This window comes from Echiichthys vipera (assembly GCF_963691815.1).
Source record: "Echiichthys vipera genome assembly, chromosome: 19".
Lineage (NCBI taxonomy): Eukaryota > Metazoa > Chordata > Actinopteri > Perciformes > Trachinidae > Echiichthys > Echiichthys vipera.
The window spans coordinates 22,409,287-22,430,112 of NC_139844.1; the positions used below are offsets into that span (position 1 = coordinate 22,409,287).

General features: G+C 43.2%; 1 protein-coding gene across 4 annotated transcripts in view; it reads right to left on the minus strand.

Annotated features, from left to right (window-relative positions):
* The window catches only part of plcb1l (phospholipase C beta 1-like), a 125,957-nt gene extending 109,986 nt beyond the window's left edge, over positions 1–15,971 (minus strand). For all 4 annotated transcript variants that reach the window (XR_014593635.1, XM_083933589.1, XM_083933590.1 and 1 more), the window contains exons 1-2: positions 15,805–15,971; positions 10,207–10,284 (exon numbers count right to left, since the gene is read on the minus strand). Coding sequence is in view for 3 of the 4 variants with exons in the window: in XM_083933589.1 (XP_083789715.1) it covers positions 10,207–10,284; positions 15,805–15,903 (177 nt within the window). In the remaining variant the exon portion in view is untranslated. The remainder of the gene's footprint in view (positions 1–10,206; positions 10,285–15,804) is intronic.
* Positions 15,972–20,826: the final 4,855 nt, after the last annotated feature.

Genomic DNA, 20,826 nt, shown 5'->3' on the forward strand with positions numbered 1-20,826 from the left:
ATGTGAGCCTGCGATGAAATGACTCCCAGTTACAGAGGAGGATAACGCTTAATGTATGGGATGTATGAATAGTAGCGTTATATTCCTTGGTGCTGGTAGAGATAAGAGTGAAATTAGTTTTCAAGACCAGTTGTTAATATTAAAGTGCGGGCTGTCGTTTCATCAAGAAAATAAAATGACTGGTGTGAAATAGGGTGGTTACCCTGAGAGCACGGCGTCTTATCACCGCACCAAAACCAATAACTGAAGCGGGCGGGTAGCAACGACGAGGTAATCAGCATGTTATGACAGAGTGCACCAAGAGAGGAAAAGACTGAAGCACAGAGACAGAAATGAACAAAGACCTTTCTGCTGACTGAAGTCTACTGAGCAGAGATAACATCATTTTACCGACATCGCCGTTAACCATACATCTCAGTGCTCCACATCAAAATTTCATTAAGCTCTCTCTTTGGCACCGGAAAGGCCCCCTTAATTGTTTTTCACGCGTGAAATAAGAGATTTACTTTTTTTCACAATGTTCAAGTGATTAGAACGAGACAGCCAAAGGAAAAGGCACCGTGGTTATTTTAGCCGACCTCATCCAAGGTACGTCTGTGTTTCTTTATTCACTTTGCCTTTTCCCGCTCGGCTTTTTTTCTGCGTGCGACACCTGCGTCATACAAATCCTGAGCACTCAATGTCAAACTGCGTTCTGTGTGAACATTCTGTGTCAAATTAAATGAATCAACATAATAGAGATCGCTTTTGAATCAGCGGACCAGAAATAGGCCGGCAAAGATGTTATAAATACCTGGACCCATGAGACAATGAGAAGCTTAATCATCCTCTTCACCCTGCTGTCATCATTTAAAACAGCCAGTCACACAGAGCACCCTTGATTGGGCCAACGCGAGCTGTTTTCTGTAATTCATATAAAACACGAGCGCTTAGTCTAGGAGCCTAAGTATTTATTATGATATATTTTGTTATGAAGGCATTATATCAGCAATAACTAATATATGCTTCAGAGTTTTATTTGTTTATTTATTTTCGACAGATGATTGAAATGAAATGAGTATTCTAATGGATTTCTATAATAGTCTTATTTCCTGTGTTCCTCTGTACATCCCTACATGTTGTTATTATTATCATCATGTTACTGCTACACCATTTATAAGTCATGTGACTGGTTGAGCTTATCACTTGAATCCAGTGTGTCTGAGCTGCCCAGTCAGAGCTGCTGCTGCTGCTGCCATCGCCGAGTCACCTTCGTTGACCTGGCAAACTCAGCAGAGGCGCTGAGATTCACACTGAACAGCGTTGGCACCGGCGGAGCCTTTAATCCGCCAAAAAGGCTCTAACAGACAAAAAGCCTTCTTTCCGGATCTGTAGCTCCGAGTAGTTCAGGAGAGGAAATGAACAGAACCATGTCCCTCCTCCTCCTCTGTGTTACTTTGTGTGTGCGTGCCTGCTCGAGCACGTATTTGTCTGCCCGTAGACCAGCAAAGTGCAGTGGAAAAGGAGTCCTAATCGAAATTCAAAGAGAAAAACAAGACTAACTCAAGCGCAAACAAAGCCTTCTGAAGTCACCCGGGAACTGCTAATCCAAAAGAGGTTGGCAACGCTTTTCTCCTTCTAACACCTTTCTTTTTCTGCTTTTGACTCTCAGCTCTGATATAGAGTCCCCACATACACAGGCCCCTGTTCTCTACATTACAGTTCTGCCCCGCTAAGCAGATCAACCGTTTACATTCTCCTTATTTAGGTTGGGAGCTCTGCGGCTAATAAAAACCAAGATGGAAAAAGCTTTCCTTGTTTTACATTTGCTGTTCTCAAGTAACATGGCGGCTTAACTGTCATAATATTTAAGTGCAGCAGTGGCAACAGTGACAAACACCAACGAAGAACCAATAAATAACATCCATAAAGACTCAGTACAGCGACATCTAAGGCAGACAACAATAACGCTACCCTGACCTTTTGCTGTAAGCTTTAGCCATTCAGGGTTGATTGCAAAGCCTTACCCTCTCTGTGTGGCTGATATCTACCGTAGGTAACTGTATGGTCAGAGCACCTATAGCAATTTTACCTTGAGTGGAAAGATTTGTGTCAGCTTTCAATGGGACAAAATATGGCAAAAAACTGACAAAGAACCTAGATGTCAGTATTTTTGGGAGCAAAGTTGTGCGAGGGTGACTACCAGTATGATTTTGTACTGTAATTATCATTTTGCTGATTTACTGAAAGCTGGTTTGAAGACACACAATAGATTTTTTCATGTGGCATGACAAGTTGATTTTAGTACAGACATTGAATCTATCAACAGGACAATCAGCAGTGCTGCGTGTGTCCGTAACTTATCAAGTCCAATCTTTCAGCAAGTGTAGCAAAGTAAGTAAAATTGTTTACCATGGACTCTGATAGTGCTGATAGGTAACTATGGTTAACTTTACACTTCTGAAATGCATCCTGTATCACCTGTGCACGGCAGAAACAAAAGATCCAGAGGTCATCAGACGTCTTCAAAATCACTTTGTGACCTGAATACTGTCCGTCATTCGGATGAAACCTGAACAGCATTAAAGGCAGATCTGTCAAGTGAAAATGCATGAAAAATGTATGTAAATACAGTGCAGATCCTGACAGAATCAGATTTTAACTGCAGCAATAAAACTATGTTTCTATGAAGTCCAAAATGTAACTGAATTGACAGGTGTACCCTGGAAACTGATCATTTTTAGATGACCCACAACCAAACTCATGCAATGTGATATGGAATATGGTTTTCTGGATTCAGTACTGTGCTGCTTTTTGACGTGTTGGCTGTCATTAATAGACAAATAATTGATAAAGAGTGGATGCCGCTGGGGAGCAGCTAAATCAAGGCTTAATAGTCGTGTCTAATTGATATCCAACTATGTAAAGGTGTAATGACGATGAGTCAGAGAGCAAATGATTGAAGGGCTGGGCCAGGAATAAAGATGAGTTACAGGAGATGAACGAAACAAAATGAGAAGAAAATCACAAATTCTGATATTACTGATTATTATAAAACATGTTTGCAAGGTTTGTAAATGAAAAGTTTCCAAAACCATAATTATTGCTAAGTCACACGTGACAGGTGTGTTGAGTGGGCAATTTTTTTCACAATGGTATATCAGTTTTCAGCCTGTTCTCATTCTCAGGGCGTCAAATACCACTGTTTTGTCACGGCCCTCTGCTCTCAAGGGTGCGTAGAGTTATCAAACGCACTGGGCTTTCGACTGTAAAGTGAACTCTGTGGCAATATTTGACGCTCAGAGCAAATGCTCCAGAATTAGGAGCGACAAAGTCTGCGTAGGGAGGAGATCGGGGAGGTGGATGGGTCAAACAAACACAGACCTTTAACCCAGGGGAAAGTGTCCCATTCGTGTCCCATTCGTGTCCCGTGCGTCACTGTAGTTACGTTACAAACATACTTTAAAACAGCGATCGTAGTGGAGCGTCACAGTTTGAAGTGCAGAGGTAAGTGACACCAGGGAGTCCTGACACAGCATCCAGTGACGAGTTCGGATGAGAATGGTTTCTAATTTTGAAATAATTATTGGTCCAATCTCCAAAAAAGCCAATCAAAATGAAATGTCAGCCTAAATCATGTCACCAAAATGCTAATGTCGCATGAAAGTGACTTGTTAAGTTACGGGGACGTGACTAAGTCATTTTGTTCATCATGGTCAGGATTTTCTCTTCTCTCTGATTTTCTGTCTAACCCTCTGCCTCTGTTTCTCACGATTGGTTTAGATGGAAGAGGCCCTCTGTGTGCCAGGCTATAACTTGGCAGAGGTCACAATTCACTTTCAGTAGATTGGTTGCAGATTTACGCCTTGTCTCTCGCTACCATATAGTGCTGACGGAGGAGGTGGAGGAGCGGCAGCTTCGGCAAGCATAGAAAATTGCTGTGTTGGGGGAAACAGATGTGTGAACTCCGGTATGACAGAGCCCAGAGAGGAGGGTGTGTGTGTGTTTGTGCATCAGGTGTGAGGTTCAATATGAACCCAAAACAGCCTTACTCACATTCTGGTTCAGGTCATTTTGGAGCTCATTCAGATATTCTCCACACACACCGGCTGCCAAGTGTCTGAATCTGCTTTTGGCCCCCGGGTGAACTGTCTCTCACCTCTGAACATCATTCAGTGCCATATGCTGTGCGCTTGTCCAGTGAATGTCCTGAAATCGGCACACTACGGAAATATATATCTCTTGAGGGAAAGCATTTAACCTTTTGTTATAACACACACACACAAAGAAAAATGATATCACTTTCAAAGCGGCAACGTTTGCCAGAATTTGAGCGGGGGCCGAAAGAGAATGTGACATTTCCAAGGTGTGTGCTGTCGCCTGGCAACCATGGTAACTAAACCAAAAGGTTGTTAATTCAGTCAGTCCACCTCTCTGTGTTGAATAGCTCCTCGCCTTGGATGCAGGATCAACCAACAAATTATTTTTAACCTACGAAAGAAGCACCTGTTCCTGGTTGGAGCTCACTGGAATGTGGCTGTAGGTGCCTACACGTGTGAATGTGTGTGGGTGAATGAATGTTGAGTCGGTCGCTCGGTTCTGTTGATACAAGCAAGTCAGTTGAAGCATGACTTAAACATGTATGCAAATGTGGTCAAAAGAGCCGGGTATAAATACCTCAGGCTGATCGCTGGTTACCATGGCACTGTAACTGGTATATGTAAAGTAGTCGACAATAGTGGAGAGTGGCAACTTAGTGACTTATGTCAGTACAACACGGATCTTATCAAGTATCTCACAGCAAATTCTTTGCACGTAGGCGCCAAACAATCATTCTATCAAAGAGGAAGCGTTACGATTTTGTCGACCTGTCATCAACACAGTTTAACAAAAGCAATGTGCAATTGACCTTTCCAAAGTCACTGACGCAAAACTGTTACAACACTCAAAACATTTGTGTTATTGCACAACTCTGAACAAGGAAGCCAAGGAAGTATATTCAAGTTCCTTGTTCCTCTTAAGGGAGATGTACTTTCCTCAAATAAGAGAAAGCACTCCTCACCTGTGGATTATTATTTAATAGCCATGGATAATGTGTTGATTATTGAATTATAACTAGTTTCTGATGATTCACAGTGATACTCCATAGGATGCAGTGGCTTCCTTCTAACATTTATGACGCTGTAGTTAAAGTTTTTCTAATGTAGGAGGGGTTTATGTTGACAAGAGTGGTATTCATTTACATGGAGTTTACACACATGATGATGTTATTGTTACTGACTTTTGCAGTGCGTGTTCAAAATGGGCAGATTTCTTGGTTCCCCGTATTGTCGCTCGCAATGTTGTCGTTCAGAGCGTGTGCAGAGTTATCGAGAACCTCACACCTGATCAACTTCACACTCAACATAGCAATACACCTGCCAAGTGTGATCTCAAGTGGATCAATGTTTCTTGAGACATGCAAAGGACAGTCATTCATACACACATACATACATACATACATACGTACACAGATTCCTTCCTTTATAGTTAGATGAGGCTGCTACCGCATCACATCAGTGGCACCAAATCTGTCATGGCCAAATGTGTTAGCAATAGACCAAAGCGTTAGAAGACAAGACCTATTTTGTTATATAAGCCCTGCCCACAGCATTTAAGTAAACTTAGGTTTAGGACCAGCTATAGCAAAGCTGTACGGGAAATCAAAAATCTAAACACTTTTAAGTAGAATTTACTTTCCAAATAAAAATACAGATTTGTATTTCAAAATGGCGGAAAATCAATCTAGACGTAATTGTGCATTGTTCATATGAATAGATTAAGCTGAACCCACAGAAAAAAATATTCCTGTGAAAGTGTTTGTACATTGTGTGTGGATGTGCGTATGTGTATAAAAGAGAGAGTGGGTCTTTCAAGGTGAAGTAGAGAGCAATCAGAAACACAAAAGTCAGCCAAATGGACTCTGAAGCAAACACACACAAACATGGGAGAGTTATGAGTGCAGGAGTTTACATAGCAGAGCCCTGTTTAAAAAATATGGCAGTGTGTGGAAATGGAGACAGAGCTGAGACTAGAATCCACACCTGCTTTTATCCAGGGGGATAAAGGAAAGGGAGACGTCAACATATCGGACTATATTTACTATCTTCCACAAGAGGAGCATTGTTCATGCTCCTGTTTTGGCAAATGTTTACTAGTGGAGAGAGGGAAGCCAAAAATCACATTTCTGAATCCAGGGTGTCTTAGCTTGTCTCCTGGGCTGCTGCCATCGTTAAGTCACCTTGATTACCCTGACGGACTTAATCAAGAATCAAAACATCTCATTGCAGTCTTCCACAGAACACTGTGTGTTTTGAAGCGGAGGCTGTATTGTCAGCACGACTCACTGTGACTCCATCATCAAGTTATGAAACTCAAGGAATCCTTGAGTCTTGAGTCATCAACTAAAAGGCTAGCCAGGAAGAAAAGGCAAAGAACATCAAGCCTAAACAGAATGGACACTGAGTCTTCACTGCCGTCAAAACTGAATGTTTCCCTCTCTGGCCTTAAAACATGGCTGAAATCCACCTCTGGATCAGACTCTGACAGCAGAACTCATGACTAGATGGAAAAGACAAACCTAAGGATTAGCAGCAATGACATCCTATCACCCATCCCCTTTCTCTGTCTCAGTCACACACGTCAACATACTGTATACAAAGGCGCTGATCTGCAAGTCACAGTTAAGTCTCCAGACCTTTTATAAAGTCCAGAGGAAAGTTTCTTTTCTAATAAAGAGGTAATTTGATTGCTGGCCACCAAACAATGACAGACAGCTAACGTTGCTGTTTGTAGGCCCACATCAGCTCCATCCATGCTCCACCTCTTTGGCCATCGTTAACTGGGAGTTAGGCAGCGTCAGGCAATGGCGACAGCTGGAGCCAACCACATTGAGCTTCATTTTGGCTATTCAGAAACTGTTGAGTGACATCATGGAGACTACATCCATATTTTATACAGTATGTTGATGTTAAACATTGCTGATTGTTTATTATAACCCCAGCATAGTCTTTATTTTTTAATGCGATAGTCCAATACACAATTTCTGTCTGTCTACATCTCTCCATCCCACTCCTACTTAGACTGTAGCTTTATTCAGAGATTATCCGGTTTCAGAAAAATGAAGCGTTAATTGGCTGGATATTTCATACCTTGTTTCATCTTTAGGCTTTGGCGGGATATGGAGTCATGCTAAGTTAAAAGGTGATTGGTATTAAAGTCAAGGTCGAGGTACAAGTATTTGATTCAAATCAAAAGTAAGGAAATTCATGACTTGAATGTGACCAGAGTCCAAATCACATCACTCCACAAGGCCGACACGTTATTCACAGCCTTAAAATGTTATATTAAACAGCATGAGTCACTAAATGATATGAACTAAACATATTTTTATTTAATAAAAAGTATGATATGAGTCCTGGTTCAAGGCCTCCAGTATAAAGTAAAAAGTGAAACTACAGGTAAGAGTAAAAAAGTATCCATTAGTGATGATGTGTCTTTGAAAGTGAGCGCAGTAGGCACGCTGAGTACAGTTCTGCTGTGCTTCTGAAGAATCTGAGGAATGCTTTTACTCGGCAGGCCATCAGGCTGAGTCTCTAACAAACACACACATAACAACTGGACACCGCATCGTGGCCTGTTTAAATTGGTCTGCTGAACAGATGTGCAATGCCATCATGCATAACTGTGATCTAAAACACGACACGAGACATCTTTACAAACACACACAGACACACTTTTGTGTCGACTGTGGCACTGTGGAATATAGTGGATGCCTTTCTTTATGCCCTAATAGAGTTTTGTTGGTGCAGCGCTTGGTATCAATTTGAGTTATTATGTGTGCGGCAGGACTGCTCCTCACTCCTAAGAGACGGAACAGACACCCGTAAACGCACATACGCGAACGCCTCATCATTCAAAAATCCTCGCCTTATGACAGAGGCACAGGAAATAATGACAAATTGATGCCAAACAGCCTCTCTCAATTCTCTTAGTGAGGAATCACACTCGCTGGTGACCACACACACACACACACACACACACACACACACACACACACACACACACACACACACACACACACACACACACACACACACACACACACACACACACACACACACACACACACACACACACACACACACACACACACACACACACACACACACACACACACACACACACACACGCAAGCCAAGCCAAGCCAAAAGGGCTCCGTCTGTCTCTCTCCAGACACTCACAGACTCTTTCCTCATTGATTGTTTAGTAGACCTGTATAAAAACAACCCTGTCTTTTTCCACATATAGTGTATTCATTTACAGTAGATTGCCAACATAATAGGATCTTTTCTCTGTTACCAAATGGGAGTAGCGGTACACTCATAAATGACAAGTGTATGTGCGTGCTTGCGTGTGGAGGTTTGAGTGCAGAGGTAAAGTCTCGGTCAGCACTCCTTTCTGTACTCTGGTATGGCTGAAGGGAAATACCCTCATCTAGGCAAACATAAAATCAATGATAGCTATTAATTAGTCTACCTCTAACTGCCTTTGCTGATACAGTTATGCGCACAAATAGAACAGGAACACATTATGCCCGGTCAAGCTATTTGGAGGTGGATTGGATTTGAAAGAACAGGGACTCTGGATCAGCAGACTTGTACAGAAGCTGTAAGTACAAAAACAAACATCGCAAACGACAACTTGACTGAAGTGGAATAGCCTCCGTGAATTATGTACACACTTTCAAGGTTAAGCTGAGAGGAGGTCACATGCTTGACAAGGTTACGGAGTCTGATAGCGTCCATATCTAAAATTTCACAACTTTGTTCATGGTTATTATGAAAGTCTCTGCCATAACTGGGAGGGAGAGAAAAAACACAATGCACTAATGAATATTCTCACAGGTGTCAAGTTAAGTACTGCAGGTGCAGCAGTTCACATTTCCGTCTTTTTTTCCAGCACTGCTCTTTAAGTGGCTTAAGTCAGAATGGATAGTGAGAAACCATCCCTGGTGCGCTGCTGTGATTATGACTGAAAGATGGGTCAGTGTCCTGAAGGCTATTTCGACAGTGACAAGTGGACACGACCACTCAACGTGTCAAACTTATCAGAGTGATTCTCATCCTTTCTTTAATCATACTAAGCGTACTATTATTATTACAACGGAAACGCCTAATATGAATTCTAATGGTGTTGCCATGGTGATGACTATTAGATCACGCAATAACAGCAGTATATTAAAAAAGTCGGACAGTTTCAGCCAATTGTCTGTGAACAAAGGAAACCTTGGCTGTGGTAATATACCGGCTCTTCGAGCATAAAGCACTGTCACATTCCATAGCAACATGATTCAAATACTACAGAAATCCATTCTCTGACAGCTGATCTACAATGTGAGGTAAGATGATATTGTATACAGTTGGTAGACACAATCGATTTTGGTGCCTCCCTTCTGCTGACGCCTGCTCAGAATCATACCACACAAAAAGAGAAGGGTACAGACAACAACAAAGGAGTACGTGCGTTGGTGGACACCAAAGATTCTTACTGAAACTGAGACTGGGCTTGACTTTCTTTCCTACTCACTAAGAGCGTTCAAGGTGGACAATGGCCCTGTGGAAAAACACAAGCGTCCTCGTTCATTTCACTTAGTGAATGAGTGATTACAGCATCGGTACATCAGGGGCTCCAGGAACATATATGCAGGAAGAACAGCAAAAAACAGTTCATCCCAGCTTCACTTTTACCACAGTGCAATGCCAACTATCCAGCAGTGCACTGTGTTAGCCAGTCTGATATGTGTAAGCGCTCAGTCCAGGTGGAATGCCTTATTTGGGGTACCTGCTGTCCTGGTTCACAGACTGAGAACTCACCTGTTCAGTCTGCACCTTGGTCCATGAATCATTAAAACACACATAAAGAAAAAATTCTCCAAAAGGTGGCACTTAAGATCATTTTCTATGTACTGGCATGATTCTTGCAAGTTTTGGGTAGTATCTACATGGTTGAGTGCACTTATTGAAAGTCACTTTGGATAAAATCCTCAGCTAAATGAACGTAATCTAACGTAACCTCAAAGCATTATGCTCGTTTGATGTTGCAAAAAAGAGATTCAGGTGACTTTACAGGTGTAAGCTTGAAGGCTCTGCAGGGCCAAAACAGATACGGTGGTGTGCAATGTCTCACCTTATTCTGGTCAGTCCAGTACAAGAAGTAACCTTTGGGGTCGACTGTTAGAGTCACCGGGGTCACAGTGGTAGAATCCTGAAGGAAAACAAAGAAAAAAAAGACATCTGGAGTCAATGTGTGTGTCTGAGTCTGTTTTTACAAGAGTGCATGCTTTTGTGTGTATGGCAGAATATTATCAGGGCAAACCAATTCATTTAGTTCTCAGGATCAAAGCCTTGTGCTTGTAATACCACTTGCATACCAGAATGGGAAATAACATTAAAAGTGTTGTTTATGTTGTAAGCATGCACACAATCATTTCCTTCTAGGGTACTTTTCTCACAATGAACTGGCATCACCACAAGTGACCAAGGGGCCTGCTATGTGTGTGTGTGTGTGTGTGTGTGTGTGTGTGTGTGTGTGTGTGTGTGTGTGTGTGCATGTGTGTGTGTGTCTTCATTTGAGACGCCTGCAATCATAAACTGCAGGTTGTTTCACAGCTGATGTTTCCATTCCCCCTTCTTGTAATAGACAAATGCTTTCCCACAGTTCCCACATACAGACGTCTCTAAGCCTCACACACACACACACACACACACACACACACACACACAAGCACACACACACACAGAGTTTGACCCTGAGGCATACATGGCAACACCAGATATTATTGGATGCTTCTATAAAAAGAAAGAGCCTTTGGTTTTTTTGTGTGTGTCCACAGTGGCTGTGGTTCAGCACAACAGTAGCATATTGTCCTCCTCAATCAGCCGTGGCTGTGAGATCAGAGAGATGGAAACCGCATTTGCTGCACAGAGCAAGAAAATCTTCAAAGTGTCTTCATGAGGCTTCTAATGATGTCCCTATCTCAGCATTGGGAGACATAGCTAATGGTCTGCATCTGCTACGCGCTTGTCATACTTGGGTGCGACCCTGTTTGACTTGCAGTGTAGGATTACTGGGATACCATGAAAGGGTTGAGATGGGAGCTAGCAGACAGCGGAGGAGTCTGTGTTGAGATGCATGCAACTATCAATACTCTGAAATCGCTTTGAAATCATTCCATACACTTGCTGGGACATTTACAATTTGTGGTCCCGTGGTAGACCAATACTGAATTGAACACATGGCAAAATTGAAAGTGAAAGACGAAGAAGAAAAAAGGAAAGTGAGCGGAAAGTCAACAAGCAACTTGTTTGATGCTGGAAATGGTAAGCTGCCGCATTAGAGCCGTTTGCGATCGTGACTATTGGTATGGCAACCCATCATTCCTGTTAAATCTATTACTCAGGAGGAATCGTTTTGGTTCCTGTTCACATGATTGGACAATCTTTGCAGGCTTGATTGAATGACAAAAGACGCAGCTCATACCATTGAACGCATGCGGCATACTCGTACACAGTACTTACAGCCTGAGGGCAGGGAAAAAGCCCCGTGTTTGCAGTTCTTGCAAGCAGACCGTTATCTCTGATCTCCACCCCAGCTACAATCCAATTTCTTTAATTTAGCCTTTGCAGATTCATATCTTTTTTAATCCTCCATGAAGACGTAACTAACTCCTTGAAAACTTGTTAAAATGATTATGAGCTGGATCAGTCATTTTCCAGTAAGTTGTTTATAATTCCAACACACAAAGTCATGAATTTACTCAGTGGGGACAATGCTGATACCGATGGATTGTCTGTGGTGTCTGACAGACAGACAGAAGACGACTTCAGAGCACTGGGAATCTGCCTAATGATGTATGAGAAGTCATTTTCACCAGCGTCTTTCTTAATATCCTCACTCTCCATGGCCACCACTACAAAGACATTAAGCCATTATGCACTCTCAGTATATGTTTTCTCATGGGTCTGCACATTTACAAAAAACACATGTACTCACTTAACACTGTGGATTAGAGTTTGGAGTGATCTGCTGAGATTGCTACCTCCGGAGAAGTGCTTCTCGTTCTTTTTATTGTCATTTGACTATCTTGAGGATTTGTCACTAATGGGAAGACATTACGCGGCAGCAGCCTGCTTTTCTGCTGAATTAAGATGAGATTAGTGACTGACTCGCAAAAGTACAAACACCCTCAGGGAGCCGATGCCAGGCAGGAGACGTTATGTATCTTTTAGGTGAAGAGCTTTTGCCATTAGCTATCACCTGAGGGGGTGTTAGAGGGGAGATTTGAGCGAGCGCAGCACATTTCAGTTTGTATACTAATGACATAGTCTACTACTTTTAAGGGATTTACATCCCCCAGTGGAGGCGGATTATATCTTATTCAATACAATACAAACCTAAGATTATAAAAAATCTTTGTTTACGTGTACCTAGCATCATCTTCACATCTATCCTGTCGCTGTCAGTGATCTTTAAGACACAGGTCCCTTTCCTAAAGGCTCTTGATGTCTATCCTCCTCTTAACAGAAAGCAGTATTGCCCATTGGTGCTGAAGGCGCCATTTGAACTGACAGCAAATTATAATACAATCCAGGCAGTAGTTTTAAACCACAACCAGATATTTCATGAGTCACAGCAACAGTCAGCTGTCTGCAAGTGGTAAACACAAGGTGTGTAGGTGCGCATCTGTCTGGCTGAGGAGGTCTGGGACTTCGGGGATCTCACAAACATTCCAAGAGGTTTTCTTCTTGCTTTTCTATTCATCTGTATAAGGCCAGGCAGTGCTTGCTGAAGTCTGCTTCAGACACTCTGCACCTAAAAACACATGGCTGTTGTTCATACAGTACAGCACTGGTGGATTCAGGGATGGATGGTAAAATGAAGTAAGTCTGGAAGTCCAAACAGGAACGCAGGAGAGAAACTAAACTTCATACCACAGAAATTTAGTCTGATCTACAAAAATGGGAAGAGCTGACACACTTTTAGAAATGTTTTTCCCTCTAGTGTCTTAGACGTGGCGCAACTCAGCACGCTTAAACTGGTAACAGAGACACAAATTAGTCATGGCATGGCATATATGCATGGCCAAAGTGCCAATGGAAAAAAGACCATTAGATGGTAGAGAAAATGTGACAAAGTGCCATCTATAGGTTGCACTTTCAGTAGAGAAAATGTGCCCATAGGGTGCTAACATGACTCGTCAGATGGTTTGTTACACAGAACCATCTGACGAGCTGTCATTGGAAACAGGGCAGATACTTTCATAACATAACTGGCAGGTGATTGGATGGACCAGCTGTCTTTCATGGGCTGCCAGTCAGTTAGAAGATTGTAAACATATTTTCTATTGAAAAAAGCCTTCAGTGCTAAAATACCCTTAAATGAAGAAAAACATCACGCCCTTCTAGTATGGAAAATGTGTAGAAGTTCCCTCCCTTGAAATGCCCTTCAGCCCTCCCCTTAAATAGAGAAATCATGATTAAGTGCACCCTCAGGTGCCCTTTCAGTGGAGAAAACGCAACGAAATGCCCCTCAGCGTACCCTTAAATGGAGAAAACACGATGAAGTGACCCCAAGGGTGCCCTTGCAGTGGAGAAAAAACGATGAAATGCCCTTCAGGGTGTCTTTAAAAGGAGAAAACACGATACATTTCCACCTGGGGTGCCCTTCCAGTGGAGAAAACATAATGAAATGCCCTCCAGGTTGATGCAGTGCTTCCAAGGGTGTCCTTCAGTAGAGAAAACATGATGCAGAGCCATATAGGCTACATACTTTCTGTGTGTTGGTGCCTCACCGCATGCAGCTAGTGCCCTTTTTATTCTTTTTGACCCAGCCCATCAGGCAGAGTCCACCACTGCAGAACAGTATACAATCCTTATTCAGTAAATAAAACACGTTCTGCCTCCACAGAATGCTCAGTAGGGTTACAAAATCTGTAATTTTCACTGAAACTTTAAAAAAAAACCTTCTTCTCATGCACACGGTTTCCTATTGAGAGGTGTTAGAGTGGAGCCCAACAGCCACAGCTAAGGAAAAGAAGAAAATGATTTAATTCGATCCTCTTTCACTGAGAAAATATTATAGCTTCATCTCTCTAGGTCTGTCTAGGTATTCTTCTGTGATTCTTTCCATGAAATAATACGAAGAGGAAAGAGGAAGGAAGGAGTGCATGGGAAATGAAACAGAGAAAGTATCTGTGTATACGCCTGTGTTCAAGGGTGTGTTTTTACAGGAAAGGCCTGGTGGGCATTTGGTTCTGGAGATAGGCCCACATGTACAAACTACAGTACACAAACATGGCTGTTAGGGGAAACAGACTCACATCTCACACACCCCCCCTCTTACAACATACCGACCAGAGAGCTGAAGGGGTGAGCGCTCTTACAAGTTAAGGAAATACTCAGGTCCTCTTATCTAAGCGTAAAGATTGATGATTGACAGAGTGGTAGGTCTGCAAGTGTGCATAAATTCCTCTCTGCCATCTGTACTGACCACATTCACACTCCCATAACACTCATTCACTAATGCCATCTGCGCTGTGCTTGAATCACCTGAACTCGCTGGATATGATTATCCCACTGTGTACTTGTTAGGATCATCTCATGAATCTATATCACACATTACCAACACTCGAACGCCTGCGCTGATCTACATGTACCCTTTACAATCCACAAATGAGATTTGATTCTTCTTTTGTTCCCCACTTTTACACAAGACACTAACTGTACTGCGAAAAGCGGTCCCAGGTGCACATACTCTTGTATTTTCATCAAGGGAAAAGAGCAACCGGTTTCCCAGAATGGAAGCAATCTTGACTGCGCTCATATTCAAATGCTCACACAATAAAGATGCACAATAAATACCTCCAGCTGTTAAAATGAGATGGTTTGCTGAAAGGTGTGAAAGAAATACCACGGAGAGTCCCTTTCAGAATAAAGAGAGTTATTATGGTAACAGGGGGTGGAATTAACACACAATAAGGTCACTACTTATCTATTGGAATCCAATTGAAGTGCAACAGCTATAGGTTCATTCTGGTGTGTTATTGGAGGCATGCGTTGATTTGGAGAAGGTGCAGTGCGCCATCGCGGTCTGTTCGAAGGCTACAACTGTTGTGCTTTCGCCGGCTCCTCAACAGCAGCGTGCAATCAATTTTAATCAAGGTCATTTCACTACAGCGAGGCAGCCAGTAGTACGGACGGATGACAACAAATCGAACAACAACAGAAAAAAAAAAGGCATGACCGTTATTCAACTCTTGCCTGTTGGTTACGCTGCGATCCGCGCTTGGATACGCTCATCTTAGGTAATTGATAAAAGAAAAAATCCAGTTTCCAGTGAACGGGAGTGGGGGTGAGCTTTAATTCAAATATCTCACGTTATTTAATGAGCAGCGCGCACATTCTCACACACTGCCAGAACGTGCACCCCATGCGCGCGCGCACACACACACACACACACACACACATCGTAAATTGGGAAATGTAAACAAAGCGCATGTCAGTAGGCACTACATCTGCTGCATTTCTTTATACCGTTTACCAGAGAGCCGAACGCATGCAGTGCTCTCTCCTCGGACAGTTACATCTGCTGGCTACTGTTGCACGAGCACCCTATGGATTGTGTAATACATCCTATGTGCATGCAAATAAAGCGTGCAGAAAACACCCGCCAGTTGGAAAAAAAGAAAGAAAAGATCCACTGCCGGTCTCTCTCGCCATTACTTACATCATCCCATTTCATAAATTTGTTGCCCCTTCTTAGGATCTCGGGCACGGACACTGGCTTGAGCTGCAGCGCATGAACTCCAGGCTGTGCCCCTGCCATTGACTCATCTACTCTTCTCGACGCACGGCAGGGGTAGAAATTAGTCACTTCACTCTCTTCTACTCTTATTTCTCTTCCTCTCCTATTGTAATCTGCTTGAAAGCAGGCTGACGGAAGCCCAGTTCTGCTGCCAGCAGTGTGTCATGCCCGCATTGACGGCGGCGGTGGCGCGTCTCGGCTTTGGAGAGCAGTGGAGGCGGACGCAGGCGCAGCGGACCGGGGCCACTAACTGACTGACAGACTGACTGAGCGACATGCAGCTAAAGCATAGACGAGGAGCAAGGGGGAGAGGGAGAGAGAGAGAGACAGGAGGAGGGGGGTCTGATCATCTGAATGAGTTGCACGTCTGGTTTCAAATTGTAGGCTACAAGTCAATGCAGGGACAGGGTCGATGCTTGAAGTGGTCTAGCGCCTCCGTGCGACCGAGGCAAGATGACAGTAGTAAGTGACCCCTAGCTTGGAGTAGTTGAGAACTCCAAAGCAGGTGCATGCAACAGAAAGGTTTGGTTATCGGTGATTTGGGAAAGCATTATTTGTGCATTATGCAAGATTGGAAGGTATTGTTTTTGTCCTTGGGAGCTGAATAATAGGAATTTGCGTTTGAATGCCGTTTAAAAATCACCATGCTACCCAGACATGCAAATTGTGATATGCAGTGTCCATATGCATATGTCATCATAATGTATCCCTTTGGTGCAGAAGACCATCCGCCACAGGTTCCTTGTGTGGGGATTTGAAGGCTGATATTTCTTTAGACTCCAATTTTTTTAGGCAAAAGCCATTTGTACAAATAATAATCTGGGGTTTCAGTCAGCCAAATCACATCAATAACGTCAACTGACCTTGTCTCTCCCCACATGGAATCGAGCACCTATCATAGCACAGCAGGGAGTAATGATAGCTTCACCTCTGGCAAATTTTTGTATTCCAATACCCAGACTATTAGTATACCTGAAGAAGATTCAGTGTGTCCGAATACATAGTATGTTAAATACAGTATGGTATTTTTGCGGGATGCTTTTCTGACCCTCAGCAAATATAGGCTATGACTGGGGAAAATGGAGTTTGCCAATCCTGCATCTTCTTTTTTGTCCTATCAGCTGAGTGAGCAGAGACAGGAAAAAAACAGAGTCGATATAGGCTGAGCATTCGCTCCATGGACTGAGATAAATGAGTTAAACGGCATTAAAACACACACTGAAATGGCTACATTTCTCCTTGATCGGTAAGCTAACTTTCATTGAATTGAATTGTATGCATACTTCAAGCAACAGTGGTTTCTAAGGGCAGATGTAGTCCATACTTACAGGGGGAAAAGTATGATATTTGAATCTCAGGCATAGATTCAGAGCCCACGCATGGAGATGAGATTTTTTTGAAATGCTATATTTCCAGTAGGATGCAGCGGTAAGTGACAGCATAGTTTTCAGGTAAGCAGTGTGGGCATGGAGAAAAGAGTGAGCAGAGCACTGACAGCTCAAACACCACCATAATCAAAAAGGCGCATTCGATGTTGCGGCGAGAGGAGTGTGTGAGTGTAGCAGCGGACTTTGATTAAAATAGAATAAGAGGGAGTTTATATTTTACCAACAGAATTGAATTATTGAGTTTGATTTCTCAAGAAGGCTTTGAAATGATCTGGTTATCACGTAGAGAGTTGATAAAATTGACATAATGTATAATAAATGGTGAAAAAAGGCATGCGGGCATGTCAAAGGCTTCTTTTGGGTGTGGGGAAATATGACCCTTGGAGCATTCTGTCAGAAATCAATCACTCTCTGACCTCACCCCGTTCGATTTGAAAGATTTTCTTTCCTACATGTTAACCTATATGGGGGAGTGTTAGAATGTGCTTCGATTCACCAGAATGACCAAGCATTCAGAGTTGACCAATATTATCTCCTGAATGGTTGACGTTATCTCCCGGTGGCTGGTGGTTCAAACTATGTTCTAACACTCTCATATTTAAAATGTATGGAAAAAAGGGGCTCAAAAGTGATTCGCGGTGGAATGCCAACTTAACATCTCTTGGCTATGGTTAATGGAGTTGTACTTATATAGCGCCTTTCTAATCTTCTGACTACTCAAGGTGCTTTCACAGTGTTTGTCACATTCACACGTTCACACAGACACTCACACTGATGGCAGTGGACATCTACAGACCATCTAATGCAGGGGTGTCAAACTGATCCAGTAAAGGGCCGTGTGGCTGCAGGTTTTCATTCCAACCAAGCAAGAACACACCTGACTTGACTTACTCAATCACCTGAACTGTCATCACACAGTTGACTTGTTGGACCAGGTGTGTTTTTGATTGGTTGGAATGAAAACCTGCAGCCACAACGGCCCTTTACTGGATCAGTTTGACACCCATGATAATGTAACCATTCACACCACATTTACACACCCATGCGCAGCACGGGGAGCAATTTGGGGTTCAGTGTCTTGCCCAAGGACACTTTGACATGTGGACCGGGGGAGTTGGGGATCGAACCGCCAATCTCTAGAATGGAGGCCGATCCACTCTCACACTGAGCCACAGTCGCCACTATGGCCCTAGCATGATGTTAAAATACTTCTGCTATCAAGTAAGCTCTATTACATTCAGAACTGTATGGAGGGTAACAGGTGCAACTTTAATTTAAGAGTCCATACCCATCAGCTAGAATGGACACATTTCTGTTTTAGTGCCCACACAAGTCTGTGGGCCTTCTTCTGTCTTCATGTCTAAACTTCTTCAAAGTTCTGCGAGTCAGGCGTGCGTCACCTCCCTTAGGACTTTTCTTTTGGTTTTTCTTTCCTATTAAATAAAACATAGAGCCCCTCTGGGCTCAGCACCACCCACACTGTTTATTTTCTGCCCGATCCAAAAACGGACCACGGCCTATTCAAGTCCTCCCAGCAGCTTTATGTATCATGTATGTCTGTGGTCAGTCACCAACCCGGCCCTGAACGTCAAACATGTCAAACTAGTCAAACTAGTCAAGCCTATCAAAGTCTGACTGGCACTTTTCATGTCAGTTGCAATAGAAATTTGTTTGAGTTCGCCTCCTGTCGTTAATGATTGATTAATAGTGACAGTTTGGGGACCAGGCCCTGAATAGAGTCATCGTTGGGTGACAGCTCAGGAGAGTGAGGGAGGGATACGTGTGTGTGTGTGTGTGTGTGAGAGAGAGAGAGAAAGAGAGAAAGAGAGCGAAAGACAGGGAGAGAGAGAGAGAGAGAGAGAGACAAAGTGAAGGTACAAAGGCATTAACCTTCATATTAAAAGACAATATTTTCTGATGACAGGATTGGCACAATGTGGAAACTCAAGTGAGTCATTGTTATCCTCCGTGCCTCAGACTTTGGTACCCATCATCCGTCTTCCTATCAGCCCTGAGGTTCCAACAAGCTCTTAAATCAGCCACAGCATTCTCGCATGAGAGACAAAAGCCTACAGTAAGGAGAAATAATTGGATTGTCGGTATATGAAAATACTTAGACCACAAACGACCTATTTCCTTCTTTCGGGGAAACACTTTCAAAGCTTTTAAAATGAAGTTCTACAAATTGTCGACGGAGTGTTTCTTTCTTTCCTCTTTGTTGAAACAAATAAAATGTGGATGTTTCCATAGACAAATGCAATCAGTGATGCGTCAGGAAGATTAGAGGCAGAGATTTGAATGTAGAAGGCATTCGTTTAATACATGTAGGTCATGTAATGTTGCGGGGGCTTCTATCGGGAGACCCAAAACTACATAACATCATCATTTGTGTCTTCCACTGTTCTTGGATAAGTGGCAGCAGAAGTCTAGTTGGTGGAGAAGATCAATTTCATCTTTTGGACCCACTACATGTCCTCTGAAAGCTGTGGAGCGATTTAGTTGATTCCGTAAAGAGCAGCTACTTCTCAAACGGGCTTCCTCTAGTGCATGGCCAGATTTACCTTTTAGGGCGCACTCACACTGTCCATCCGTACCGTGCCCAAGCACTCTGCAGGGCTAAAGTCTAGTTCGTTTGACCAGTGGGAGTGCGCCCTTTGTAAGCCGAGGGGTAGCAATGAGTTGTGGGCACTTGTTGAGCCTCAGGTACATGTTTATCCAACTTATGGTCCCAGAAATCAACCAGTATTCCTAGGCTGGAATTCTACCCAACCCTCGGTTTGCTGTAGGTCCACTAGTTTGTGATAATTTGATCAAACAGGAATGAGTTTAAGGGCGCACTCCCACTGTCCATCCGTACCGTGCCCTGTGCTTTAGGGTACTTGTCCCCCCCCTCCATCTCCCCCCGCGGTCCAGGCCCGTTTGTACTCACACTAGCTGGGCCTCGGCGAATGCTTCTTACCTGCCTATACGTCATCACGCACATTGATTGACGTCATCGTGATGCGCTGCTTTGTTTACAAATCTTTCCATAGACCTCAGAGTTTTTGTGCATCTTGTCGACTGTTTTTGAATATTTTCATCGACCAAATCTGCAGTAAACACTCCACCTCTGCATCACACCAACGTGAACCTTTCGCCGCCATTGTTTTAAATGTCCGCGCATGGTCCATCCTTCTTATTTCTATGTCCAAACAGGCGCACATAAAATGACGTCAGAACCGCCGTAGGCCTCGTGCTCATACACGTGTGCACGCTTGTGCTCGTACATGTGCAAACGTGCTTTACAAAAGCCCACCTCTCCCAAACAGGCCGTGGCCGGCAAGCGTACCGTGCCTACGGTTGCATTCACAACTAGAACTAGACTTTAGCCGCAAAACGTACTTGGGCATGGTACGGATGGACAGTGTGAGTGCGCTCTAAGAATCACATCAATTTCAATGTACAAGTTTTTAAAACTAGAAATTAAAACAGGGGCCCTCTATTAGACACGACCTCAAGATTGGTGTTACTGTGCAACGTATAAATCAATACAAGATGTAACAGGGACTCTCTAACC